The following is a 27699-nucleotide window of genomic DNA, read 5'->3' as shown; positions in this document are numbered from 1 at the left end:
ATCCTAAAAAGAGTACCTCTGATGTAAGGAATGTCTTTTCTCCAATGTCTCAGATACTATCCTCATCGAATGCCTCACCAAGATCAACAGGATGGACATTGTACATCTCCTGGAGACCAACACAGAGCCCCTCCAGGAGCGCATGGGCCGCAGCTATGCAGAAATAGAGCAGACCATTACACTGGACCACAGTGAAGGTCAAGTGATGTCTCTTGGGGATAGGGGATAATATGAAAGCTAGACCTACTACCTTCATTTTTTAGGCAACAAACTGCAGTCTTTGGTGGTGATGTATTTGTTTATATGCCACCTCAGTTCTTTCTCAGTCCATGGTGTCCCCTCTGCTCATTACTCATTGTCTCCCTGCCATAAGTGGCCATCTGGTCCCTTTTTCCTCAGTTCCTTGGGGAACACTTTGGATACTGATAAGTTTAAAATCTACTTTAACCACCAAGTTTTATGTTCTGCACCAACACATCATAATCAGTAGCTATGCAGTCTCTAAACACTACAATATTTAAGCATACTGCTTCTTTCTTCATTTCTGAACCAATAGTTCTTTGAATGCACTGGAGCCTTTAGCCACTGGCCCTATCAACTATAAGTATTCATTTATACTGAATTTATTCTCACTTGGTTTTAGTCTGTCCCTCCTCCTCCATCCTCTCCCAACTCTTCCTTCCCCCTTTCCTCTCTGATTTGTACTTTCACTTCTTCCTTTAATTCCTCAACATTTCTCTTCCCCTTACTTATTCTTACTTGATGAGTTTACCTCCAATTTGCTAGATACATAGAATCATTAGTAAATCTCCATCCTTTTTTACCAGAAGATCTACCAAGATAAGGTAGCTGAGTGTATACACTCTACTTTCCTTCCTGCCAGAATATACTACCTTCCCTTATTTGCTAAAGCTATTACATCTTCTCTACTGGCTCTGATCCTCTATTAATCAAAGCCTTCATTCCTGCAAGTATCTGTCTAGCTCTTAGAACCATGTCTAAAGCCACTGCAACACACTCGTAAGAATTCTGTCCTTGAAAATAAAGTGGATAGCTCTTCTGACTCTAAGTTGCTCCCTCTCTGTGTCTGCTCTGTTTTTCTGTCCACTTTGTAGGAAACCTCTTCAAGAGAGAGGCTGGAATGCCCTGCTGTTTCCCTTCTACCTTCTCCTGAGACCTCTATATATTACTCTGGTCCATCTTGTCAACTCCAGTAATCGTTTCCCTATCACCAAATCCCCAGTGTTCAAGTTCCTTCACACCTTGATAGTATTTGATGGAAGTAATTAATCTTTCTTTTTTTTTCAACCCCATCTTATTTGCTTTCTTCATTTCCTTTCCATAGCATCGACCCTCCCAACCTGCTGCTAGATCTCTCAGTGACTCGCCATTGCTCTTGATGTAATGAAATTCCTTAGCCCTGCATCAGAGTGTCTGCATAAAAAGAGTACTGAACCCAAGGTGGTAAGGATTCCTCTTACCGTTTGGAAGCTGACTGGACTGTCACAGGAGATGCCTGCTTATCATTCGGGTTTCTTCAGATGCGTTAGCACTGAGGAAGTGCTCCCACAATTCTCTGTGGCACCCGTGTCACCATCACTATTCATCTTTTTCTAGTACGCCTTCCTTAGGCTTCTCAGTGATGAGCATGCTGAAGTCAGGCACAGCATCTTGCTCATCTTCCTAACAAATGGTCCTATAGCAGGATGTGGAACATAATGGTCCTTACCAAATATACCCCTAGCATACGTGAGACTCATGGATATTTTCTCCCCTGCAGGGTTTTCAGTACTTCCAGAGGAGCTCTGTGTTGCCAAGGAAAAGAAGGAGCAAGAGGCTTCCAAAGAAAGCGAGTCTAGCGACCACCCACCCATGGTCTCTGAAGAAGACATATCTGTTGGTTATTCCACATTTCAGGACTGCATCCCCAAAACTGAAGGGGACAGCCCAGCAGCAGCACTGTCTCCCCAAATGCACCAGGAGCCAGTTCCACAAGACTTCTCAGGGAAAATGCATGACCAGCAGGAATACTAGTGAGTTTCAGAGGAAAGTCTATTAAATGCAGCTCCAGAGAAGCGGCCGCTGTGACAGCTGTGACAGGGAGCACAACCCTACAAGGGAAAGTTCCAGTCATCTCATAGTGCCCCGCCTGTAATTATAGGGTGTGTTGTAGAAAACCTGAAACAGTCAAGATACATAATAATGACAGTGTTGTATGATGCTATTCTACCTGAGCTAATTTCTAGTTCTGTGATCTTGGACAGTCCCAAAATGCTTCAAATCTCCATTTCTGCATCTAGATATCATGATAACTGTGCACGTGTTACTTATTTAATAGAATCAGAGGCCAAAGATAAGCCTGTGACTCACCTTTGCAGTGTACTCCTTCCAGAGCACAGTCATTACCTGTGGGATTGTTGTATCTCGTTGGAATGCTTGCATCTGGTGCCATGGCTGCACTGGAGTTTGAACAGTGAGGGTGTGAGAACAGCAACCCATGAGTACTTCAACAAAGCTGTGTAGTGCCTAAGTATAAAACAGTATAATATAAATTATGTACATAGAATTCAATACCATTAGTATGAGACAGGATGGAGTGAGAGTAAGGATAGAGAGGCTTTGTTAGCTTACAAGGACCCTAGAGCATCATTCAGCTCAGATCTTTACCAGGTAAATGAGAGAGCTGCCTGAGCAATACCTTCTATCCAGGACAACAGAGGAACTTAGGAGACGTTGGTTAGGTGGTAGAACTTAGGAATGTTAGTGTGTCAAGAGCTCACAGCCCAGTATTTCATTGACATTGAGCGAATTTTGTTCTCTGGTCACTGAAACATGAGAAGAGGGAGACTTGAAATGATTTCCTCCTTGTGGGTACCATCCTCTGTTACCTGCCCATAGAGTGCAAGGGAGACCATATAGGAAAGGTTAAAAAAAAACAGAGAGAGATAGAAAGGAAAGTATTCGAAGACCAGGCCCACCAGAAAGGCACTCAGGGCATTTGTTATCGGTGACAGAACAGAAAACTTCTGGATACCAAGCAAGGAGCAGAAAAGGCCAACATGTTCTTATTGAGAAACTGAGGTTTTGAAAGGCTACATGGGAATTACTCAGAACTGCTAAAAAGTGTCAGTATCCTTATGTCAAATAATAGATATGCAGTTATACATCTTTCTATTTGTAATTACATTAACTACATGAACAAAGGTTTATTTCATTCTGATAATGTTCTTGCTTGCTTCAAAAGCATTATCTATAAACCTTTGTTACATAAAACCTCTATTTTTTCACATTTACATATTTGTGTGTGTGTGTTTGTGTGCATTATGTGTGCACACACACAAATCTTAGCTAGCACAGAGAAATATCATTTTCCCTTCCAGTGTTCTTTAGTAGAAAATTGACTTTGTTGTTCCAGTGTAACAACGCCAGGGGCAGAAGTGGAAGACACTCAAAAGGCCACAGCTGTTCCTGACTCTCTCTGTAAGACTCCTGAGGACATTAGTACCCCTCCTGAGGAAGCAAAGCCTTGCCTCCAGACTCCAGTGACTAGTGAACATCCTTCTCCAATTGTGCAAGAACCTGAGGAGGCTCCTGAGCCCAAAGAGGAGAGTTCTCCAAGGAAAACCAGCTTGGTCATAGTGGAGTCAACAGACGACCAGCCTCAGTCTTTTGAAAGATTGGATGGTGATGCTGCTTTTCAAAAGGTTAGGACTTCCTTCCTTGGTGCACCCTTCCTCACCTGTGACAGAGTTACACAGCTTCCTGTTTTCTCTTTCTATTAATGTTTCCTTTTTTGTTCTATTTTGTATTGTTTTTTAACTTCAAAACTAAAATGGCTTATCACATAAGTTAAATTGGACATGGGAAACCACCTGAGAGCTAGTAAAATCCAGAAAAGATGGTACACAGTGCCACTATTAGTTATCATACTGGGAGGTCAGATTTCATCATGGGGAATCCGTCTGCTAAGGAAAAAAAGAATTCTGTAGTGAGACAATATAGCACAGCTTTGAAAACTTACTAGAGTCGTGTGTGACAGTGGTAATGGTGATGAGCAAATCTGCTGAGAGAATTCCAGTGTGAAGCTGGGCCTGCAGGCTCTGAGCATCATGTGTATATGAGTGCTTGCATTGGCCTATCTGGGGTGCTTAGCACCCAAATACTCCTCATTGCAAAAGTACAATTTTGTTTAAAAAAGTAATGTGTGGGGGGTTGAGTTTGTGTGTGTGTGTGTGTGTGTGTGTGTGTGTTATACACAGCACAGTGCATGTGCAGAGGTCAAAGCTGGTCTTTTCTTGCCCCCTTGTGGAGTGTGGAGACACAAATAAGTCTGCCCAGAAGTGCCTCTGCTGAAGAGATGAACCATCTTGCCAGTGAATTTGCAAGTTAGAATTCCTCAGATTGGTTTTAGTAATAACTTAGGAAAAAAAAAAAAAAAGCACTGTCCCTAAACCTGGTGTCATCTCTTATTGTCCTAATGCCTGCCAGTGTCCTGAAAGTGCATTATGATGCACTGTTTGTCATAAAGAGAGTTTTAAAGTTGTGAGTAAAGGTGCTGGCCATCTTAAGAAATGCTTTTAAACCACAGATTTCCCAAATGTGGTCTAGATAGTTCACAGACCTCAGCACTGGCTGAGGAACTTGCTCCTCCTCACAACTCTTCTCCCTGGAGAAGCCTGGAGAGTAGACTGAGCAAATCCTAATGTGTTTCTCATTAAATTAGAAATTACTTTTCTTTGAAGAGTAAGAGCTTTAAACAACAGTTTATGCTCTGAGATATTTTTGAAAAAGTTATTATAAAGCATCTGACCCTCCTGCTGGGTGATAGGTTCCTGAATGTATTTAATGTATAATTTGGTTTTTTTTTTTTTTATAATTTGGTTTTTAATTTGTATGTTTTTCTTTCAAAGAGAAGGTTGCGGAGCTATAAGTTGGGTATTTTGAGTCGTATTAAGCTAATCGAATGTACTTTTTTCCTTTAAGAACAAAACTAATGCCACTTCAAGATGAGCAGGGGACTCCATACCTGTCATTCCAGGACTCTGAAATCCAAGGCAGGAGGGTCATAATTTTAAAACCAACCTGGGATATAACAAAGCAAGATGCTATCAAAAAAAAAACTTGGAAGGGAAGAAAGGAGGGGGAGAGAAGAAAAGAGGAGAGAAGGGGAGGGGAGGAAAGAGGAAGGAAGAATAAGAAGAGAGGAAAGGAGGGGAGGAAGTCATGCTCCATTAGGAAAACCTGACAATTTGTGACTCCTAAGACATATTTTCTGATCTAAAATTATATTCCTAGCTTCTTTGGCTTTGGATCAAACTCTTAAATCAGAGTATTCTCTAAACTTTTTTGAAAAACTAGTCTAATATTATTCAAGGTCTACAACTCTTGATGCCAAGAAAATGTACTATAAACTAATATCTCCAGGGGATTTAACTTCCCTTTAGAAAGCTCAGGTACAAGTACTAGCTGTTTCATGTATAGGATAAGAGTTCTGTTCTGGGCCTGGTCAAGACTGGTCCATGGATCACAAGTGTCTACTATGCAACTTAGACCCTGTGTTTTCACCCGGCCTTTAATGCAAATTTCAAGAACAAGGATTTGTGTGAGAAAAATGTATCTTTAGGATCAGTTTTTACAGATGGCTCTTTTGGCAGCTCTCAGATTGCAGGATTTTACTATGATTCTGGAAGCAATGAAACTACGTACTTGTTGAGACTTGAGATCACCACACGTGTATTTTATACTCCACCAAAAATGATGATTTTTCTACCAGCACAAAATCTCAGGCTATGACATGGACAAACCCAGAAACCAGTAGTAAAGATATTCAATAGAAAATTAAGCAAAACAATGTGGCCACTTGCAGTTTCTCACATCTGTAAACCTAGAATTCAGGAGTCTGGGACAGGATGATGGAAAATTCAAGGCCAGGGTGGTCTACCAAGTGAAATTCTATCTCAAGAAAAATTTTGATTAAAAATTTTAAAATTAAAACAAAACAAAAGCAATGATTCTTGCATGCTTCTACCAGGAGCTAACAGAGGAATTAGGGGAGCTGGAGGCCAGCTCAGATGAGGAGGCCATGGTAACTACCAGGGTTGTCCGCCGGAGAGTGATTATCCAGGTATCCACTGCACGTCGGGGACAGCTCTGTCCTTCACTAAGTGACCCAGAACAATAGAGGCTGAGCATGTTCCGTAGGTAGTGCATGAGTGGAAAATGGCTCCCATCTTTCTGTCTCATTTATAAGGGAATGTAGAGCCAAAAATGTTTGCAGCCTTCCTCCGAGAGCCAGCACGCAGAAGAAAGATTTGGCTTCTTGGCTTTCACCTGTCTCTCCTCTTGCTTATTCATTTTTGTTGGTTGATGACGTTTTACCTAACTTGGGTGAGATTCTCCTAAGCATGATATTTTTGTTGTTTCTTTTTAATCTACCTGCTTAATTGTTTTAATTTTTATTAATCAAACTGACAGGATTTTGCATCTCAGCAATACTTCTCCACATGACCTGTGTCTGGTTTTCTAACATTCCTAGCATTAAAAACACTTTGGCTGTAGCTCTTCAGGACAGCGCCAGAGACTTAAGTAACACTTTTCTCCCACTGTTTAGGGAGATGATATGCCTGACATACCCCCAGAGACAGTCACAGAGGAAGAATATGTTGATGAGAATGGACACACTGTGGTGAAGAAGGTACTGGCCAGGGGCTCTGTATAGGGCCGACCTAACTCTTCCTGTTCAAACGTTGTCTCTAGTGTGGTACCATAACTCAAAAATAAGATAGACTCATGAACTGTTTTTCAGGTTACCCGGAAAATCATTAGGCGGTACGTATCCTCCGATGGCACAGAGAAAGAGGAGATTACCATGCAGGGAATGCCACAGGAGCCAGTCAACATCGAGGATGGGGACAGCTATTCCAAAGTGATAAAGCGTGTCGTATTGAAGAGTGACACCCAGCAGTCAGAGGTGAGGTCACCCAACTCCGCAGAGTTTATTGTGTAGAGAAAAACAAAACACAAGCGAAAAAAAAATTAAAAATATTCGTTCTTACTGAATCTCAGTTTTATGTGGCCATCATTCTCATTGTCTTTGTTTGGTTCTTTTCATTTCTATGTTGTATTTACTATAAAGTTTTAAGACAATAAAATCCATTTTTCTTTTCTGGCCAGATGTGTGTCATGGAGAGATGGTGTCTAAGTGTACTGTAGTGCTTGGGCCCTGTTGGCACGCCAGCCTTCCAAAGGTCACATTAGACATGTGTTTGATACTCAAACTTCTGCATTTCAGAGTCATTAAGATTGTGATCTGGAACTCCGTGCTTTATAATTTGTCACTTTCTCTTTCACTTCCCCTTTGGAAGGCTTCAGACCACCGCACACACTGGTTCTCATAGACACACAATTTGAAAGTCTTTTTGTTCTGCATTCATTCGTATCTTCAGAATCATATGATTATGGACCTGAGACCATCTAGCCATCTGCTTTGTCTCTCATAGCTCTTCAAGCTCTCCCTTCAGGGGTTGAGTTTATCTTCATGTTGCAAAAGAAATAACTGTGGGGAAGAGATCAAGCCTAGGTTGCCAGTCTACCCTGCACCTGTCAGCCTTTTAGAAATGCGGCTGGCACATTTTTATTCAAGTGACCCATTAACTAGCTCAGTGCTTTGGCCATGCACACTCAAATAGACCAATTGCTCTCTTATTCCTAATTACTGTTTTTTAGAAAACCAGTTTTATAAGCAGTTTATTTCATAGCACAGAAAATGTCATCGTTTGTTCCATTTTTTTCATTTGGGAATTGTCTGTCACGTGTCCTTCATTCATTAGGTGACTTTGTCTGAACCCAGCATTTTGTCCAGTACCTCACAGTTTCAGGCCGAACCAGTAGAAGGCCGTAGAGTCAGCAAAGTTGTTAAAACAACAATGGTACATGGAGAACGGATGGAGAAGAGCCTGGGGGACTCTAGTTTAGCCACTGACCTTCCTTCAGCCAAAGATGACTTTGAAGAGGTACAGAGGCATTGCTTCCCTTTATGTTTGGTTTTCCTTTCATGTGCATTTCATGGTTGCTTTGGGCTCATCTGTCACTGCTTCATTTCATACAGATCCATGGAAGGTGTTGTTAGGTTTTCCTCTTGCACAATTTGGGCGGTGAAGTAATATTTCCTCATCCGAGTGGTATTCGCACATGTCACCCAAAAGTGCTCTTAGAAACACAGACTGCTAAGAATCATTCCTGCTGAAGTGGGGTCAGAGTCTCCAGAATCAGGGCAAGATTACCGGTGTCTGTTAAATTATAAAACCAGCTTTGATGTCTTAGGCTTGATACACTGGCACTGATGTGGCTGTGGCAAGGTGTTACAAGTTCAAAGCTAGCATATGCTACTAAATGAGTTCAGGCTAGCCTAGACCTCTTAGTGGCAGCCCGTCTCAAAAAAAAAAAAAAAAAAAAAAAAAAAAAAAAAAGAAAAATAAAAAAAAAAAAAAACCAGTAAATATATAATAGTGCAGAACGGGTTCCGGTTTAGTTGTTAGAACTTATACTTGTTAGCTATATCCTCAATGATGGGCATTGAAGAAAATTTCATTCATTCTAATTGACAAGCATTGGTTCTTTAAATTCTGACTCTCAACAGTTAGAAAATAGCTCTTTGGTGTCAGAACTACAGACTCTCAATATGATTACAAACTCCAGGAATTTAGGAAAACAAAACAAAACAAAGTCAGCATTTTGAGTTAAGGGCAGGCTAATTTGACTCGGTATAAACCCGCTTAGAACTAGAAAGCAAAGGGCAGCCGGGTGGTGGTGGCACACGCCTTTAATCCCAGCACTTGGGAGGCAGAGGCAGGCGGATTTCTGAGTTCAAGGCCAGCCTGGTCTACAGAGTGAGTTCCAGGACAGCCAGGGCTATACAGAGAAACCCTGTACTTAGAAAATACTTAGAAAGCAAAGGGCAGGAATGTCCAGGAAACTGGTAGGACATGAAAACCTCTTATGTACTTATAAAATATTCATTCTCTTTAAATGAAATGCGTTGGGCCTGATTGTAGGATGTGGCCTTTGATTTCTCTGAGGCATTAATAATATGTAGTGAATATCAGTAGATACTAAACTATCTCAATCCCAAAATACATCTAAGAGTTTAAGGGTTGAGGAAGGGATGACAGACAGACATATACAAATCTCTACAATTTTTAACATTTTTAAATTAAATGCTATATTTTGTGGCCTCTACTTACAGTGGAATGGGGATGCACTTGTATTTTAGGGTACCTACCTGGCCCTTACAAAGCACTGTGTTTGATCTGCAGGTACTAGATCAACAATATAACAAGAATAATAGTATTAACAGTCATATTGAAGTAGCATAGTGTATTTGCATATTGAAAGTCAGCTTTCTTTAAACATGTTCAGTTCTGCACATCTGACTTCTTGGACGTTCAAAGGGTGAATTCTCTGGTTGTACATTGGAGAATATTTTTGGTTTTGTCTCTGAACAAGTCCTTCATCATTCAGATTTCCACAATCAGAAGGGGTGTGGTAAAACAACGAAGCCATTTAAAGTCAGTTGGCATAGATGTTAGTTACAAGCTCTTGACAAGTAGTGTAAAACCATCTGTACAGCAGTGGAATTTTAAGGGAATTGTTAAATAAAACTCAATATCCATAGGAGCCCATAGGAGTTGTAATTTGTCCTGTCAGATACCTCTTTCTGTGTCACCACAGTTAGTCACACAGTAGGCTGTTTTAAAGTTTGTGGTCTATGAGTCAAGTCTTGTTTTCTTTTTCTTACCTCAGGCTTTGGGTTACACAGGTAGCCACATGAAAGTCCACTTGCCCAGTTTAGTAGAGAATGAAATCCTGAAGGAGGATGGATCTATAATTAAGAGGTTTGGGTTAGCATGGAGTGATGCTTTGCCAACTAACATGATACAACTGGTTTCTGATGTTAGAAAAGGGTGGAGCCTTTTTTTCATACATGACATGCTGACTGTCATGTATGAAAAGGCACAGATCAGGCATTGGTGTGTCAGTGTGTTGCCCCTACGATGTCCACTGATGCCTTCAAATTAATACTGAGACATGACAATGGCAAGTCATTTTGTTATACAATTTGACTTTCTGGGTTCAAGCAAATTACCTATATAGTCAAGTAGGTGGGCATACCACCACATTCATAGATTTGGAGATTACATGAGAGAAATCAAATCAATGACACACGGATTAGCTTGGCAACTAACCATACCCAGCTCAGTTCTCATCTATTGTGGCTTTGGATAGCACATGCTTTTCACTGTTAACTAATTTCATGACTCTGCATGTGAGTGGCAAGAAATAAGAGCATAAGTCTGATGCCTGAGATCCTGAACGTACAGACTGCTGCTGAAAGCAATTTTGGTAAGAGCTTATACAAGTAGTGAGCAGTCTTTCCCATGTGTGTCAAAGGTGCTTGCTGTGAGGCACAGTGACCTGCCTGCTCCATCATAAGTTCGATGCCTGAACTGGGCTTTCGGTTCACACACACTTCTTTGTTCTTCTGACACCATTGTAAGCATCAGGACTCACACAGACCTCTCAGCTTCCCAGTCAAAGATACAATGAGAAGCCAAGTTATTACTGTGCTTCTTATCTCATTGAAAAGAGCAGAAAGATCATCATTTATAGTACTCCACGGGGCTATTTTAGGTTTCTGGAACATAATAATTAGAAGAGCAAAATTAAAGGTGCTGTCATACTCTCACCCTCTGCTCAAAAGGGAGAAACAGTAGCAGCTATGAATTTGGAAGAACGTAATTGCTCTCCTAGAACTTTTAAATGCCATATGAATTAAGGATGAAATGTTTCTGCTGTTCTGAACATTTAACTCTTTTGTCCAATAGTTCAGACTAAACTATACAGTCCTTGCAAACCCTGGTTCTCCAGGATCTGTGAACTAGAATAGATCTGGGGAGCAGTTAACTCATTGTGTCGGACACAAAGCCAAAGATAGAGGCAGACACCTTGCATTCACCCTGCTAGATAGTGTGGAACTTTATGGTGCATAGCACTTCAGTTTATACATTTATCATATGCATGCATATGCATAAACATCTGCAGAAAACTAAAAGGAGAGAAAAAGAGAGAGAAAGAGAGGGAGAGAGAGAGAGAGAGAGAGAGAGAGAGAGAGAGAGAGTCCTACGCTATAGGCCTGCCCTGTGACACCAGAGCTATGATGCTTCTCCTAACCTCTACAGAAAGAGGCAGGTATTATTTGCCTTTTGTGGAGTAAAAGAAGCAGCAGTGGTGGGGAACATGAGAAATACACAAACTGATCGCATTCACATGCAATCAAGTTTGAACATTCCATCAAGAGGAACAAATGTAGATATGTCATCAAATGAAAAAAAAACCACAATTTAAACAATATCTACTAGAGTGAGAGATTTGGGGGGATGGGAGAAGGAAGCAAGACTCAGGAATCTCAGTCTCTTATCTTACACTTTAAAAAAAATTAATGTAGAATGTTGTTAAAACTGACCCTCTAAAGTCAGTCTTTCTTATTTGTTATAACTATGATAGTACATAAAATATATTCAATACATATTTGCAATTGAAGCGTTATCCTCCCAGGTAGAAAGCAAGAAGAACACAGAAAGAATAAATGGTATTATTATATTCAAGTGGGGAAACTAAGAAAATAACTGTATGAAATAAAACAATAAGTTACAGCATCTTTTCTCAAGCTCCTTGGGAGGAGACAGAGGAGGAAGCAGCCTGCTGTCTGGCATGCAGGGATGCTCAGAAAGGGTTAAGCACATGGAGGTCCTGAGGATGCACAGGAAGTATCAGCTCTCACAAGCCATATCCATTTTTTTTCACTCTGTTGACAACTCCCGGGGAAGCTTCAGAGGCCTTCTTGTTGGTAGTTCGTTTCTTGTATATTGATCGAATATTCCAGTTTTTAAAGATCTGGATCTCTCAGGAAAGTTCTAGTAAGGCAAAATTTGGGCAAAGTTCAGGACTGGGAAGTGAATAGATTTTAAATGATTTTTTTGAGCGTGTCAGTGGTGCCTGTGGGACCATTATTTCAGAGTAGACAAGGATCTTGCAGATCCATACAGCTCAACCAAAATAATGAGTCATACCCTGGCTTCTCTTCAAGAAGATAAAATGAAGGTACAGAGTCTTTCATATGAAGTATTTCTAAAAGATGAAAAAATAATCCATATTTGTTCCAAAATATAATTTTTAAGGTTTTGTGAGTCCTGTCCGATAGGAGAGGCTCATTTATGAGAAATGTGAGAAATGTACCTGTCTACCTATCTTCCTTAAGCTAATAGGAACAGATGCAGAGGGGAGACAGGAAGTAGGCGGTTGTTCAGGGAATACAGAGCCTAATAATCTCGTCTGCTTCCTGTAGGACAACAATGAGTAAAACCAGGACACAGAGGAGGGCTGTGGTGAAGGACCAGCAGGGAAAACACATCAACTTGGAGCACCTGGAGGACGTTCCCGGAGCACTGGACCAAGACGACCTCCAGCGAGATCTCCAGCAACTCCTTCGGCATTTCTGCAAGGAGAACACAAAGCAAGAGGCCAAATGAGGAGCTGCCCAGTTCTCACCAGAAACCACAAACCCACTTAATATGCAACTTCCCATTTCCACGCAGGAGTGACTGAAGTGACCTAGTTACTGGGATCCCGTGACATTTCCACTCTCAGCAAACACACAGCATCAACTTTTACTTCTCTCTCCCCGCTCCTCTCTAACTATAAGCTAATTTGTGACCAAAGATAGCATCCTTCATTCTGGATGCTGTATCCACTATTTTGAGCATCCGTGCTAACCTGGGAACTGGCACCTCCATCGTTTGCTTCTGCTCAAGCTCCATGAAAATCCATTAATCAGAAGAACTTCACCTGCAGACTTCTTCAAGTGACAGGGGAATCCTTCCGAGGACATCTATGTATAATGTATATAGCCGAAATTCTCAGACGAACAACAGAGCAAAATTCAAACCACTGCCTGTCATAATTACACTGGGCATCATGGAATAAAAGCCTCTAAATATTGCTGAACAATGGTTAATTACGATATTGCTAACACAATCGAATGGTGATACAGTTCTACAGAAGGAACACTTCAGACCTAGACACGTCCTTAGAACTTCTAGAGTAGCCATTGCTCCTTAAGCCGTTGGGATCATAATGTTGAAGAAGAATCCCAAGGAGCGGTCTCTAGTACTGGTCAGCCATAGCCATTGGCTCTCAAACTGCGACCCTGAGGGAAGGGGGAAGGGCTCAGAGGCAAGCAGAAGGAAACAGTGAGGTATTTTGGTGCTAGAAGCTTCAGGGGTGGTGTTCTAGCACCTTCAGGTGTTTTTGACTTTGGACATGTTGGCAGGGTATTTTAAAAGCTATAACTACTGTAGTTTTCCAGTGTTCATTGCTGCTTTAGCAAACCATGCTGTCTTACTGGTGGTACTTTCTTCTGGCCACTGCACTGTAGATAATTCATTGGAAGCAAGATTTATGCACCACACAAAAGGTTAAATGCTGTCACCATGTTGGAGTGGTTTCTTTTCTTTTTATTCCCCACTTCCAAATTTATCTTTCCTCTAATACCTGCATGTAGCATTACACACACACACACACACACACACACACACACACAAACACACACACCCCCCTTCCTATCACACTAATGGTTTTCACTCTGAGTTTCTACTTTCTAGCCATGTCTGCTCTTCAGCTTGAAGATGAGATTGAGAAATCCTTGGAAAATTTGGTTCTGATTATTTTTTTTTTTTTTGGTTTATTTATTTAAAACCCAGACACCCTTGGGAACTGAAGTGCATTTGTGTGACTTTCTGTTTGTTTCAGAGAAGGGACAATGACAGTCTGAGTGATCCCCATACCCTATGTCTAATCCCTCTAGTGATTGAAGCTGTGTAGCATTTTAACATATATATATAAATATATTCACAAATATATTCATATAAACAGATACGTTTTGAATCAGTTATTTGTTAAAGAAAGTATATTCAATGAAGATGAAATTAAAAAGAAAGAAAGAAAATGGTCTACCCTCCAGAGATTGCAATTTTTCCAGTCCTATCTGGCCTTTTCCTGTGTGCAGAACTGACCCATTGCTGGGAATGTCAGACACAAACACGACAAATAGTAGCACTTCATCTTTTTAAGTAACATTGCCAAGAGAAGAATTTACCTGGGAGAGAGGTTTTCCATCAGACAAATCTCCTGAGACCCCAGTACTAGCACTTTCTGGGGATTGTATAGAAACAAAGTATTCTTTGGCATCCAAACTGAGAGAGAGAGGCAGGTGGCAGCCCTTTTTGAGATACATGGTGGCCATCTTGTCAGACCTTCTAACCCGGAGCTCATGAAAAGCCTTTCTGTTGTGTTATTTGCAGTGCAGATGATGTCTGTGTGGCAACTTAATGGTTCTTCACTTTTTTTCTTCAATTTTGATTTTTTTTTTTTTGCTGTGTTATCAAAAACTTGAATACTGTGAGAAGAAGTGAATTTTCAGTTGATGAATCAGCATCTTGTTCCCATGGTGATAACACTAATTGAATATATCTATGAGGGCATGTATTAGTTATTGGAAAACAATACAACACTAACAATACATAGCTGCAATGTTGTACAATGGCTGATTTAACTAAATAAAATGTATAAGTGTTAAGTGTGGCGGTGGTCCTTTGTCCTTCTTTATGAGCAGTCTATTTTAGGAGAACCAGAGGTTGTTAAATGAGGTCAACATGAATTCAACAGAAATACATGAATTGCCTTTTTTTTTCCCTTAGTATTTTTATTTAGTAATATTCTGTGAGCCCAGATAATAGAACACACTGGACTAGCTCACCGCAGCCCCAAGGAACTTTTATTCTTACTGTTGCTCAACTGGGCAAAACAAAGCAATTTAAAAAAAAGTATTGAGGCTATCTAATAAATGAAAAGTAGGAGCTTTTAAGGATGTGGGGGAAGGGAACTGGGTAATCTGATCAGTAACACAGAGGGCAAGGCCACAGGGATTTGGTCCATTTATGTATAGTGACAGCAGTAAGAGACAGAGTTTGGGTGTGGCAGTTAACCCTGAGGTTTTCTTGTTTTACAGCCAGAAAACAGGAACTTAAGCGAATATATTCATATGAAGACAAGGCGGGAGTATGTTATAGGTAGAATGGCTGGGAATGCAGAGAGTTCCTCCAGGTTGGAAGTTAAGCCCGGCTGCTGTAGCTCCACAGTTCCTCACCGCGCAGTCCCAATGACATGAGACAATCCATGGGTTTTACAGGCTTTACTGTCATGGTGGATGGTGGATGGATCTGGAAGCACCACCCCAAAACCCAGGGTAGACCTGAGTTAAATAGGGAGGGAAAAAGGGGGGAGGGGCTGGGGAGGAATGCTTAATTGGCTCCACCCTCTGGCATTCAGGTACCTCATTAGTATGTAAATCTCTCAAGGGTTTGAGGCCTGTTAATCACACCCTCTACCTGTGCCCTACATGACTGAAGGGTGCAGGTTGAATTGAGATCAGACCTCCTCGTGTCAGGAGCCTGGGTTCTAGGGGCATGGCTGAACACTCACAACCCAAGAACCAGGATACCCTTCCACAGCCACCCTACAGTATGTCAAACTGTAATCCTTTGGAGTGTTTGTGTTTTAAAAAGCAAAACAACAAAATTGCTTCATCAATCATTCTCTCTCTCTCTCTCTCTCTCTCTCTCTCTCTCTCTCTCTCTCTCTCTCTCTGTGTCTGTCTGTCTGTCTGTCTGTCCTGTCTGTCTTATATGTCTGTATGTCTAGGGTGAAAGCAAAGAAATGTTTAAAACTGAGTGAGTTTGTTTAAATTTTACTACAACATTGACAGGCCGACTAGATCTGTGTTGTCTCTGATTCATTGACAAGATCTTCTGGGATCACCATACTATACCTGAAGAAAACGGAGTATTAAAGTTGGTTCCCTCCCACTCCAAGTAGCAGTAAATGTGTCCCTGTCATTCACTTACTGTGCTGTGCTTTCTTTTTCTTTTTCTTTTTTTCAGATGCTGCCTCACCCTTTGTTTACCTTTGGCTACAACCACAGTCCAGATGCCTATATGCAGCATTATTTATTATTTATTTTTAATTTATTTATTTTTTATCTTTTAAAAAAATTTTTTATTGGATATTTTATTTACATTTCAGATGTTATTCCTTTACCCTATTTCTCTGCCCTCCCCTGCCCAGGAACCCCCTATCCCATCCCCCCTCCTCCTGCTTCTATGAGGATGTGCCCCCACCTACCCACTCACTCCCACCTCCCCACCCTCAAATTCCCCCACACTCCCTGTCCAGCCTTCATGGGACCAAGGATCTCCTCTTCCACTATGTGCTTTCTACTCAAACTTTTGCAACTCTGGGTTTGCCTGGCATGGATGTAGAACATTAAATAGCAAAAGAAAATATGGTATCTTCTCATACTTAACTTCTGTGCAAACCCCAGTTCTGAAAGTGAGCTTCTGTGACTCATATGCCCTTTTACAAAAAATATATTTAGAAGTGGGGTGGAGGGAGTCTGTAATCTAAGGGAAGATGATAGATAGCTTGTAAATGGCCTGCATTAGTCACACAGAGGTGTGAACTCACACACATACTTAGACGCTAGGCATCAATTTGAAATGAGACTGCTCCTGGGAGGCATTCAGTTGATGTCAGCATGGAGAGTCTGGATGTGGGTAAATGCCAGGCATGAGAATAGGTCATATGGAAAGAAACAAAATAAATTTTTAATAAAAACCTAAATCAATACCAGGTGGGTTTGTTTTTTGTTTTTCGTTTTTGTTTTTGATTTTAGTGGCGGAATAAAGATAATCTGCCTACTTTCATTAGTATAAAAGCATATTACAACTTTGTGTAACACAAATTGGTCATTTCTACTTAAAAACAATACTTTCTTTCCCTTGGTTGAGCTGCCATTTCTGTGCCTTATCACACCAGAATGCAACGACAGTCTTGCAATATAACACAACTTCGTCTCAGGGTAAAAACAACACTTAAGAAAATCTTTTAAATAGCTAAGAAAAAAAAAAAAAAGCAAACCCATTTCCTGGTTTTTTTTTTTTTTTCACATAAATTAAATTCCTGTTTATATTCCAACTTTCTTGGATATTAAAAGGTCCTTGTCACTTTTTGTTAGTGCCACATGATAGAGCAAATAGTATATTAAGATGTACTTAGGCTCTAAAGGTGCTTTTGGGATACAGTGGTTCTGTATGGCAGGCACACATGTGCGCGCGCGCACACACAAACACACACACACCAGTGATATTTCTACTAATTCAATAGTGTTGATAGATTCAGCCACTGTGGAATATTGAATTCAGTGAGTGCTTGAAAGTTCTAGAGGCAACATGACAAAATAATTAAATGTGGTGTTTTATGGTTAAATGTGTGGTTTAGAGTAAGACCTGGGATGAAATCCACTCAGCAACGTTAGTAGTAACTGTCCTTTATGAAAGCTAGCTTATAGAAGACAGTTTCCTCAACCAGGAAAATAGGACAATTCTTGTCGCATAGGCATCATCTTGCAGATGCAGGCAAGAGCTACAAGCTATGACCAGATGCCACAGAAGCTGGTGTACCACAGAATCTGTTTAATACATACCCACAAGTGTTATCAGTCCACACTTGGGATTGAGCAAACTCAGAGCCAATGTTGAAAGACCTTCACATAATTGTTCTAGGTTAGAATGCCAAACCACTTCCAGTGACAGAATCACTGGTCCACTGTCATGCCTATCCTGCTATTCAGGAAGGGACTCCAAGAGCTATCTCTCAATCAGTCTGCACAATAGCTCTTGTCTCGATTCCTTTTTCAAGCTGTAACCACATACAATTTATTTTTTTTAATGTTATGTCTCTCTGAAACTTGATTACAGAATTGGATAGAGTTGCCAAGTCCCTGCCTGAGTGGCTGCACTCTGTAAGCAACATGCTTGGCAGAGGGAGCCCCAGGGAAGAACTGCTGGCAAGACTAGCAGGGAGTGGGTATTCACACAACAGTTCTTATAGTTATCAGAACAAAGTATGCCCAGCGCCCCCCTTTCCTTGGGGTGTATTATACGAGTCCAGCCTCATCGAGGCCATAATGGAGATTTTGCATGTATGTATGTGTGTGTACCCACATGGGTGCTCGAGTGCACGTGAGTGTGTGTGCATGTATGTGTGCATGTTGTGCATATGTACTTGCATGTATGCTGATACACATGTGTGGGTACATATACATGTGTGTTCACTTCTGTGTGGAGGCCAGAGGTTGACCTCACGTATCGTCTTTGATTGGCCTCTATCTTATTTGCTTAGGCTTTCTTGCTGAAGCTGGCGCTGAAGCTTACTCAGGTAATCTTTTTTAAAACTTACCCCAGGGATCCCATCTCTACCCCTGAAGGTGGGGATTGCAGGTAGGCCACCACATCCAAGCAGCTTTTTACATGGGCCCTGGGATTCCCATATCTGGTCCTCACAATTGTACAACATGTGCTTCATTCACAATGCCCCCTCCCACACCTTTGAGGATGGAGATTCATACAGTGAATCTCCTACAACTCCTGGATAAGGGTTTTATGTGACCTTTCCAAGTGACTTGAAAATAGGTGGAACCTTCAAGAACTGCCTCCTCATGGCCTGAGTCGGAGGACCATTACAGGATGTGAATGAGTGTTTAAATTGACACTTCAACTTCCTTCCTTCCTTCCTTCCTTCCTTCCTTCCTTCCTTCCTTCCTTCCTTCCTTCCTTCCTTTCTCTCTTTCTCTCTCTTCCTTCCTTTATTTCTTTCTTGCTTCCTTCCTCCCCTTTTTTTGAGACAGGGTTTCTCTGTGTAGCCCTGGCTCTCCTGGAACTCATTCCATATACAGGCTGGCCTCAAACTGAAAGATTCTGCCTCTGCCTCTGCCTCTGCCTCTGCCTCTGCCTCTGCCTCTGCCTCTGCCTCTGCCTCTGCCTCTGCCTCTGCCTCTGCCTCTGCCTCTGCCTCTGCCTCTGCCTCTGCCTCTGCCTCTGCCTCTGCCTCTGCCTCTGCCTCTGCCTCTGCCTCTGCCTCTGCCTCTGCCTCTGCCTCTGCCTCTGCCTCTGCCTCTGCCTCTGCCTCTGCCTCTGCCTCTGCCTCTGCCTCTGCCTCTGCCTCTGCCTCTGCCTCTGCCTCTGCCTCTGCCTCTGCCTCTGCCTCTGCCTCTGCCTCTGCCTCTGCCTCTGCCTCTTTGCTGAGATTAGAGGCATGCACCACCCACCATCACCAGGCCTGCAATTTTCTTATACATCTGAAGGTGAAAACTATAAGGTCAAGGTATTGATTGGCATGGATGGATTCTTCTACAGCCTGCCTTTGCCATGCAGCTAACTGCTTCCATGTGTCTCCTCATGCTCTTTCTTCTTTGTGTGTGAATCCCAGGGACTCTGGGTATCCAGATTGCCTCTTGCTGTGAGACCAGTCAAACTGAGTTAGGGCCTGCCTTATGTTCTTATATATTTTTTTGCTAAGATAAAAGGTCCATTTTAATGTTTTATTTCTCACAGGAACCATACCCATAAGCACGTACTTTCTGGGCATAAAATAAAGTAAGTTTCCATACAAATTCTCTATGGATAATGACATTTTATATATTCTTTGTCACTTTAGCAGATACTCAAATTGACTATAAGTCATTTCTAATTAAATTGTTTCACAGAATTAAATTTATTTCAAAGTGAATTGTTAGATTACACATTGTAAAAACATATCTCCACATACTTCCACATATTGTAAAAACATATCTCCACCCAGAGGAGAAGGGGAGGGGGAATGGGAGAAGGATTATGGCAACAGGTGACTGTGAGGGGGCAGGATGTAAAGTGAATCAGTGAAAATAAATAAAACATATCTTGAAGTAATTATTATTTAATCATCTATATTTCTGCAGAAATTATAATTTGAACACATTTTAAAAGTTAATGTATATTTTTAATGTATACATTTTAATAACTGCAAATAATATTTTTATGAGTTGGCGATGATCTTATTTTTTTCATGATTGCAGTAATATTTTACAGCCAAGACCCATAAGAGTCAAGAGTAAGAATGGAATCACTAATCATCAAAATAAAATTGCATATGATGGAAAATTTTCATGCATGTAATACAATTAATAACAATAATTAAGTGGACTATGCTCTAGCAATGATTTGCATTACTTCATCAAAAATGTTTAAATACTATTGTGAACAAAATTGAGTGTCCCCAAAGTGATAGCACTTAGAGTTCTGGTATCTGATGTTCAATTAAAGTTAAATAAACCACAGTGGAGGTACTGATTCATAAGACTAGGTACTGTATAAGGAAAAGAAGTGGTACCATGGTCCTAGGAAGTGTGCATACATAGAAATGACCATATGGAGATTCCAGATGAAAGAAGAAGACTGCCTCTTTAAATGCACTCACATTCTGGGGCAGTGGTGATTAGGCCTTCAATAAATGAATGAGAGGGACCAATTCAGCCTATAGCTATTAGAATTTGCCCTAAATGCAGAGGTCTGTAGCCATTTTACACAGGCAGGATGTAATCGTGGAATTATAAATTTGCACAAAATATTAGAAAATTCCAAAGAATAAAGTCAGTGAAGCTGCTTTAGGAAAGTCTACCCAAGCTACAGACAGAAGTCCAGGCTGCTAGGATGTGCCCAGCTTTGAGGAGTAGCAAAATCACGTACATCTTCAGGCAATGCCCAGCTGAAGCACTTCCGAGTCTTTTGCCAAGGACACGTGTTGTGCGTATCCCCTGTCCAGCTGCCCCTGAATGATTCTTTTCCACCTCTTCCCTTTGGACTCTTTGGCAAATACCTTCCATCAGAAGAATTGAATTCACACCACAACTGGAGAGGAGTTCAACACTGAGGATTTTCCCATAGCATGCAAAGGAGTGAGACTTGGCTGGAAATGCCTGGCTGGGACAGCAACAATTAAACAGGAACTGAGTGGGAACAGCTGTGTTCCTCTGTTTGGTGATTCATGGATTATCACGGCCCCACCCATTGCTCTGAATGCTCAGGTAAGCAAAGTCAGGATCCCCTTGGTGAGTCACAATCACTGCAGGCTTACGACTGCCAAGTGCCCTGGAAACTTCTATCAAGTTCTCCATAATCTTATCAGGCAGCTACAGATGAGAAGCACCTGCAAAGAAATTGGGTAATTTAATTTGCAGAAGATCATATAGCTGGTCTAAGAACCCTAGCTAATTTTTTCCAGTGGCACCCTCTCTCCCTGAAAGACACAGTCCTGTCCCTTCCTTTTGTAATACTGCCAAAGAACATAGAAACCCAATCATTTCACAAATAATGAAAAGTAACTTAGCTTCAGAAGACATACCTTTTGTATAAGAAAACAGACCCAGTTCAGTAGCTCTAAGTTTTCTTCTGAAACAACAAAACAAACACCAAAAAACAAAACAAACCAAACAAACAAAAAAACCAAAAAACCCCAAAACCAAAACAAAACAAAAACCAAACCAAAACAACAAAGCAAACTTTCTCAAACTGGCACTTTCTCAGTTAAGGTTCCCTTTCTCTAGCTGACTCTACATTAGCTGTTCTCAACCACTCTTGGGGTTGAATAACCCTTACCTAGGGATTGCATATTATATATCCTGCACATCAGATATTCACCTTATGTTTCAAAACAGCAGCAAAATTACAGTTATGAAGTAGGAACAAAAATAATTTTATGGTTGGGGCTCATCACAGCATGAAGAACTGTATTAAAGAGTCACAGTGTTTGGAAGTTTGAGAACCATTGCTCTAGATCATGTCAAACTAACCATTAAAAACAAACAAACACCCAAAAAGCTAAGTAGCAGATTTATATTCCCAGAAGCCCTTGACTTTGTTTTTATAAGAAAGTAAATGTCAGTAGTCATCAATTGCTTCAAAGAAACAGAACCAGTCAGCATGTATAGACATAGATATCAAGAAGATTTTTAGGTTTTGGTTTCGTTTGCTTTGGTTTGGGTAAATAATTGGCTCACATAATTATGGAGGCTGAGAAAGAGTAACTCCATAGTCAGCAAACCAGAGATCTAGGAGCGCTGAGGACCTTGTCCATCCTCAAGATGTGTTGCCGAGTCCAAGAGGAAAGCTGAAGTCCCCGCTCAAAGGCTCAGAGGCAGGTAGAGTCTTCCCCAGTCTCTGTCCAGTGTCTTGGGCCCTGCTGATTGTATGAGAATGAATCCCACAAGAGGCAGCAATTTGCCTTTCTCCTTAGAGCCATTCAGTGATGAGAGCAGAAGAAATAGTCTTGCCCAGCACACATGCAGGTATGCATATAGCCATAAAGGAAAAAAGAGGCTGTGAATTTGAAACAGAAGAAGGAGGAGTAAATGTGGAAGGGCTTGGAGGGAGGAAAGTAAAGGGGGAACTTATGTAATTATGTTATAATCTCGAAAATTAAAAAAACATAAAAAAGCATTATGTTGGAAGAAATTTGTATTGATTTACTATTTTGAATACAATGCCAAACTCCCTAGATTAATGAGGTATTAGTTGTGTTTATATTTCTGAATAAGAATGTGTTCATTAAAGAATAACAAATATAAAGAAACCTAAAAGCAGTATGAGTGCAAACATGTTTGAAATGCTGATAAAGCCCATTACTTTGTGGGTTTTACTATAAAGTTAATTTTAAAATATTTTTAAAACTAAAAAAAGGGGTAAGTGGGAAGAAGTCTTAGTTGGTGAAATGCTTGATGCACAAGTATGTGGACCTTGAGTTCAGATCCCCAGAACCTACAGTTCTGGGTACAGTTGGGTACAGCAGCTGCAACTCCAGCATTGGGTAAAATGGCACATCATTTGCACAGGAAATAAAGGTAAATTTTCATTTGTTTCCCCACACCAAAGCAAATTCTAGGTAACTGAATTCTTGAAACCACTAATATACTAAAGAAAGAAACCAATAATATACAGACCATTATAATCTCTCACATGAAAGATATCTTGTAGATAAGGAAAGAAACCTAGAAAATTGGGTAGAAATAAAATCTTATGTTTGATCATGCAAATATTCAAATTCCCATGCAGAAAAACAAGTACAAGACACACAGAAAAGTATATATAACAAAAATTAAACATTCCAGCTAGCTGGAAAACAATTCTTTCCTAAGAAACAAGTGGGAGTAGCCATTCTAAAATATCCAGCCCAAGAACACAAACGGAGGGACTCATGGCTCCACCTGTATAGGTAGTTGAGAGTGGCCTTGCCAGGCATCAGTGGAAGTGGAGGGGCCTTGGTGCTTGAAAGTTTGGATTCTCTAGTGTTGGGGAATTTCCAGAGCAGGGAGGTGGGAATGAGAGGATGGTGGAAGCACACCCTCATAGAAACTTTCAGAATTATATAGATTAGACATGACAGAGGCAGGCCGCCATAAGACTAGATTCCAGAATTCAAACAAAAAATTATCTTGACACAAAAATTTGTTTTGAGAATTGTATATTGCAGAATACACAGCCTTGGTGTACCTACTCATCAAGCAAGCTGAGCAGACTGGCTTGAACCTCTGATGTCCTGGAATTGCAGCTGGATGCAGTGAAGACACAGACGTCAGAGGCTTATCAATTTACTCTTTCCCCTGCCCCTCTTCTAATATCTCAACACCCATAATCAGCTTGAAGAAGTTAATGAAGAGTCGGTGCTCCTATTCCCTGGGCTTGGGGACTGAGGTGGTTAATATTGGGCTGTCTTTCTAGGGAAAAGTAGTGGTTTTGTTGGAACAGAAAGGATTAGCTAGGATTTATTGCATAGCCATAACCTATTGGTAGAAATTTGTATAATTGTTATTAAGATGAAGTTATAATTTCTTAAATGGTACAAAATTTACTTTGGTTACAAATTTAAGGTTTTCATTGGTAAAAGCTTCTTATTGATATAAAAGTGAGATTAATATTGTTACTCTCATCACATTGTGCTTATATAGCACATTTAGGAATATAGGGCTTAAACCCAGTCTTTCTTTAACTTTTCTAACTGATTTGAGACGGTTAGCCTGTGAGTTAAGGGCGTATAGCAAATTCATGGCTCTGAGTTTATTGTTAGGGTGTGTTCTATATTTTATTTAGAAATAGCTGAGAGGAGTTAACAGACAACAGTCCAGATTGCCTTACATGGATAGTTGGTTTTCAAAACATCAGAAGGCCACAGACTTGATGTTACAAACATTTCTGTGTTAATGTTCATTTTGATTAGAGATCTGTCTGCTCCTGATAGCTTTCTGTCTTGGATTCTAAGAAGAAATTGAGCATCTTTGGAGTTACTCCAGTTGTGGTGAGACAGCCACTAGGCAAAAATTGCCTCTTCATCTACAGACAAATCACTGTCCTGAAAAGGACACACTTGCAGAATAGTCGACTGATTATATCTGCCTAGACAGAGTAATCAGCCCTTAATAATTCTTCATCACTAGGTCTATCAGATGATCCTGGGCCAGAAGGTTGAAGATCAGATGCTCCAGCATTTTGTAGTATAGGGACTGTCCAGGTGTTCAGCTATCTCTATAAATTGGCTAAGTTTTAGAAGTTATGCTTTGTGCTTCCCATAATTTCAGTTAACTCAGTCATTCTGGATTTCTGATGGGATTGAAGACTTATAGTCTCATAGCCAACCTTGGCTATTTACTTTGAGAGAAAAGGTATGAGAGGATGTTTTTCAGCTGACATTCATTCTAAAGCCAAGAAAAAAGCCAGGTTCAGAACTAAGTCTTTTAGTTAGGAGAGGTGACAGAGGTTCTGTTTAGTGCACACAATGATGGACTGGGTATTGGGTCTATCTTGTACCTTACTGACACAAATTGGTATAGTTATGCTCTAATTGTATTTTGAGAGGAAAGTTTTATTTTTAACAGTAAGGGTGATATATAGGAGGAGCTAAGGTGGGAAGATTACGGACAGGGAGAGGAGGAGTAAGGAGAGGAGGAGGAGAAGGAGAAGAGGAGCTAGGTGATGAGAGAGAAAGGGGAGAAACATGGAGGCAGATGTTCGAGTGTCTCTGCCAGTCAAAGATAGTTGATATATCTAGGTTGGGTATTGGGTTACACTTCTGATTGTATGAACATCTTGTTATTGAGCATTACCAAACTTATAAAGCCTTGGATTAACATTAAAAAATGTATAGAAGCAAAAAGGAGAAGAGGGGATGCAATAGGGGTTTTCTAGGGAGGGAAAACAGGGAAAAAGGATAGCATCTGAAATGTAAATAAAATATCCAATAAAAAATAAATTAAAAAATTCTATATAACAACAAATTTTATAGCTTAATAAAATCTGTATGTATTATTAAGAAAAGAAACTTGAGAAGGAAACAAATATTATCTGAGCATGCAGGAAATGCAGGAAAACACTTCCAAAATTATAGAAATGACAGGAAGTTGGCTGCCTGGACAACTATCTAGTATTCGATATAATACTGGAACATTTATCTTTAGCCTTCTGGCCCAGAATAGCTGATAAACATTTTATGAAGTAGGAATTATGAAGGACTTGCTTATTCTGTCTTCGCAGAGCTTGGCAGTCAATATCCCTGTGTCTGTTTGTCTTTTCTGAATAGCATTCTGAGTGCAGATGAAGTTAAGGCATTTTCTTTGCCTGGAGTATAGCTTTCTACAAATGAAGCCATCTCCAATTGAAGGTCTTTTGATGTTCATCATCTTCCAAATTGAATGGGGTGCTGCCAGGAAGTGATGTGTCTTAATGTCAAAAAGGCCTTAAATTAATTTTAAAAATTTAATTTTCATATTCTGTAAGTCTCTGAGGTTTTTGAAGACCATCTTTCTATTCATAGCATATCTCAACCTGCAAACATTGCCTGCCTCCAGCTACCTGTTATCTGTTTAACCCAGGATGCATATTTCTGTGATGATGTAGACCAGTATCTTGTTTTACACCCTGGACATAGAAGCCTGATTTTATTTGCCCTTGCAGGTTGGGAATGAAGTGGTGTGGAATCAAAGGCTCAGGCTCCAGGAACAGCTGAGAATGCTGCAGTAAACTCATTTATTAATTCTCAGGGAGAGCCCTTTATACCCTCCACCTGGGTCCCATTGGTCCCAAACAAGCATATCTTCCAAGTGACAGTTCCTGATTGGCTATCATTGTCTGTGTCACTACTCTTTAGGATCTCAGGAAGTCTTCAATTTGGTCCTCATGCAGAAGTTGCCTCCGAGGCTGTGTGGGCCTCAAAGTTTCTGTGGAGGTGGCCACTCCTTCATTAGTAACGCCTGCCATTCCTCCTACAGTATTTGACTTGATCATAAGTTTGACTGTCTGACTATTAACCGGTATTTCTTAACAATCCCTAATAGTTTTTAATAGCAGCTATCAAAATACTGGGATTAAATCTTGTATTTTTAAATAAGTTGCATAAGCATAATTTCTACATAAGTGTTGAAACACACACACACATTATAACAAAATTAACCTTGAATTTTGTATCAATATACAAACATTTATACCAACAAAAGCCTTAGGCCTGTATCAATACACAATAATCTGTATCAATGTACCTAAAAATAAGCTTGTTTGAGAACAGCAATAGCTCTAAGTTAAAAAGTAGATTCAATAATCTACACTTTCATTCTGTTATTTCTATGTGATAATTCTATAAGTAAAAATTCACTGGATGTATGAAAACACCTTAAACAATAACAACTAAAAATGAAAACTGATGAAGACACCAGTTTTCCTTGGGAAAGCAGACACATTCCATCTGTAACTAAAGAAAACCAACATTAAAACTGTAAGGTGATCTTCAACCTGTTAATTTGGAAACAATTACAAATTTTATAAGTCTTACTATGGGAGAGTGGGGTGTTCCTGTGGGGACAGAGTACAAAAACAGTGCTCTTTATACATATAGAGCCCTTTAATTTAACAGCTCCACCCTAAAAAATTTATTGATATCTCTGTGAAATATACTATAATATCTTTGAAATAGTGTAAAAGCCCTTGTGATAGTTTATATCCTTAATAAGATGTGGAGTAGCATGTAGCTTTAACTAGAAAATGTGTATTAGTAAGAGCTAGGGGGAAAGATAGATGGTGTTTGCATATTTTAAAATGTAACTTACATTTGTCACTGTGATTGACTGGTAAATATATTGTCATTCGTACCCCATAGCTCTGTGGAAAGAGAGACACTCCAGGTCCTATGTAACCTCTGGTTAGATTTAATTCCTTTTTTCTTGCCTGTCTGCTTGCCTGCCTGCCTGCCTGCCTTCCTTCCTTCCTTCCTTCCTTCCTTCCTTCCTTCCTTCCTTCCTTCCTTCCTTCCTTCCTTCTTTCCTTCCTCTCCTCCCTCCCTCCCTGCCTCTGTCCCTCCCTCTCTCATTCCCTTCCTTCCCTCTTTCTCCTTCCTTCTGATCATTCCTATCACATGCTGTATAATGAAGGAATATGCTTCATTTACTATATAGAGAAGAAAGCCTAAGTAGATAAGCACAGTTGATAAGGTATTATAAACCCATAACTAATATCTTAGTTTTAGATCAACATAGAGATTAATTAAAAACAGAAAAACTTTGTAGATACATTTTCTCCCCAAAGAGGAACATGCGTTACATGAGTTCTATGAAAAGAACTTAAGCTAAAAGGAACATAGACAACAAGCATTTGGAGGAGTTTTAACTTCAGAGTA

At 40.3% G+C, this 27699-nt stretch overlaps 1 protein-coding gene across 10 annotated transcripts in view; it reads left to right on the top strand.

Annotated features, from left to right (window-relative positions):
• Ank2 (ankyrin 2) overlaps positions 1–14692 on the top strand; it is a 214650-nt gene extending 199958 nt beyond the window's left edge. For 4 of the 10 annotated variants that reach the window (XM_076933234.1, XM_076933233.1, XM_076933232.1 and 1 more), the window contains 8 exons: positions 54–197; positions 1781–2033; positions 3416–3704; positions 6611–6694; positions 6806–6970; positions 7830–8012; positions 9802–9893; positions 12404–14692. In XM_076933234.1, the coding sequence (XP_076789349.1) occupies positions 54–197; positions 1781–2033; positions 3416–3704; positions 6611–6694; positions 6806–6970; positions 7830–8012; positions 9802–9893; positions 12404–12587 (1394 nt within the window). In that variant the 3' untranslated portion in view covers positions 12588–14692. Of the gene's footprint in view, positions 1–53; positions 198–1780; positions 2034–3415; positions 3705–6031; positions 6125–6610; positions 6695–6805; positions 6971–7829; positions 8013–9801; positions 9894–12403 lie in introns of all 10 variants that reach the window. The other 6 variants (XM_076933229.1, XM_076933236.1, XM_076933227.1 and 3 more) reach the window with 5 other exon arrangements.
• The last annotated feature ends 13007 nt before the right edge of the window (positions 14693–27699 follow it).

This window comes from Arvicanthis niloticus, chromosome 4 (assembly GCF_011762505.2).
Source record: "Arvicanthis niloticus isolate mArvNil1 chromosome 4, mArvNil1.pat.X, whole genome shotgun sequence".
Classification (NCBI taxonomy): Eukaryota; Metazoa; Chordata; class Mammalia; order Rodentia; family Muridae; genus Arvicanthis; species Arvicanthis niloticus.
This window is presented reverse-complemented; position numbering and strand designations above follow the sequence as displayed.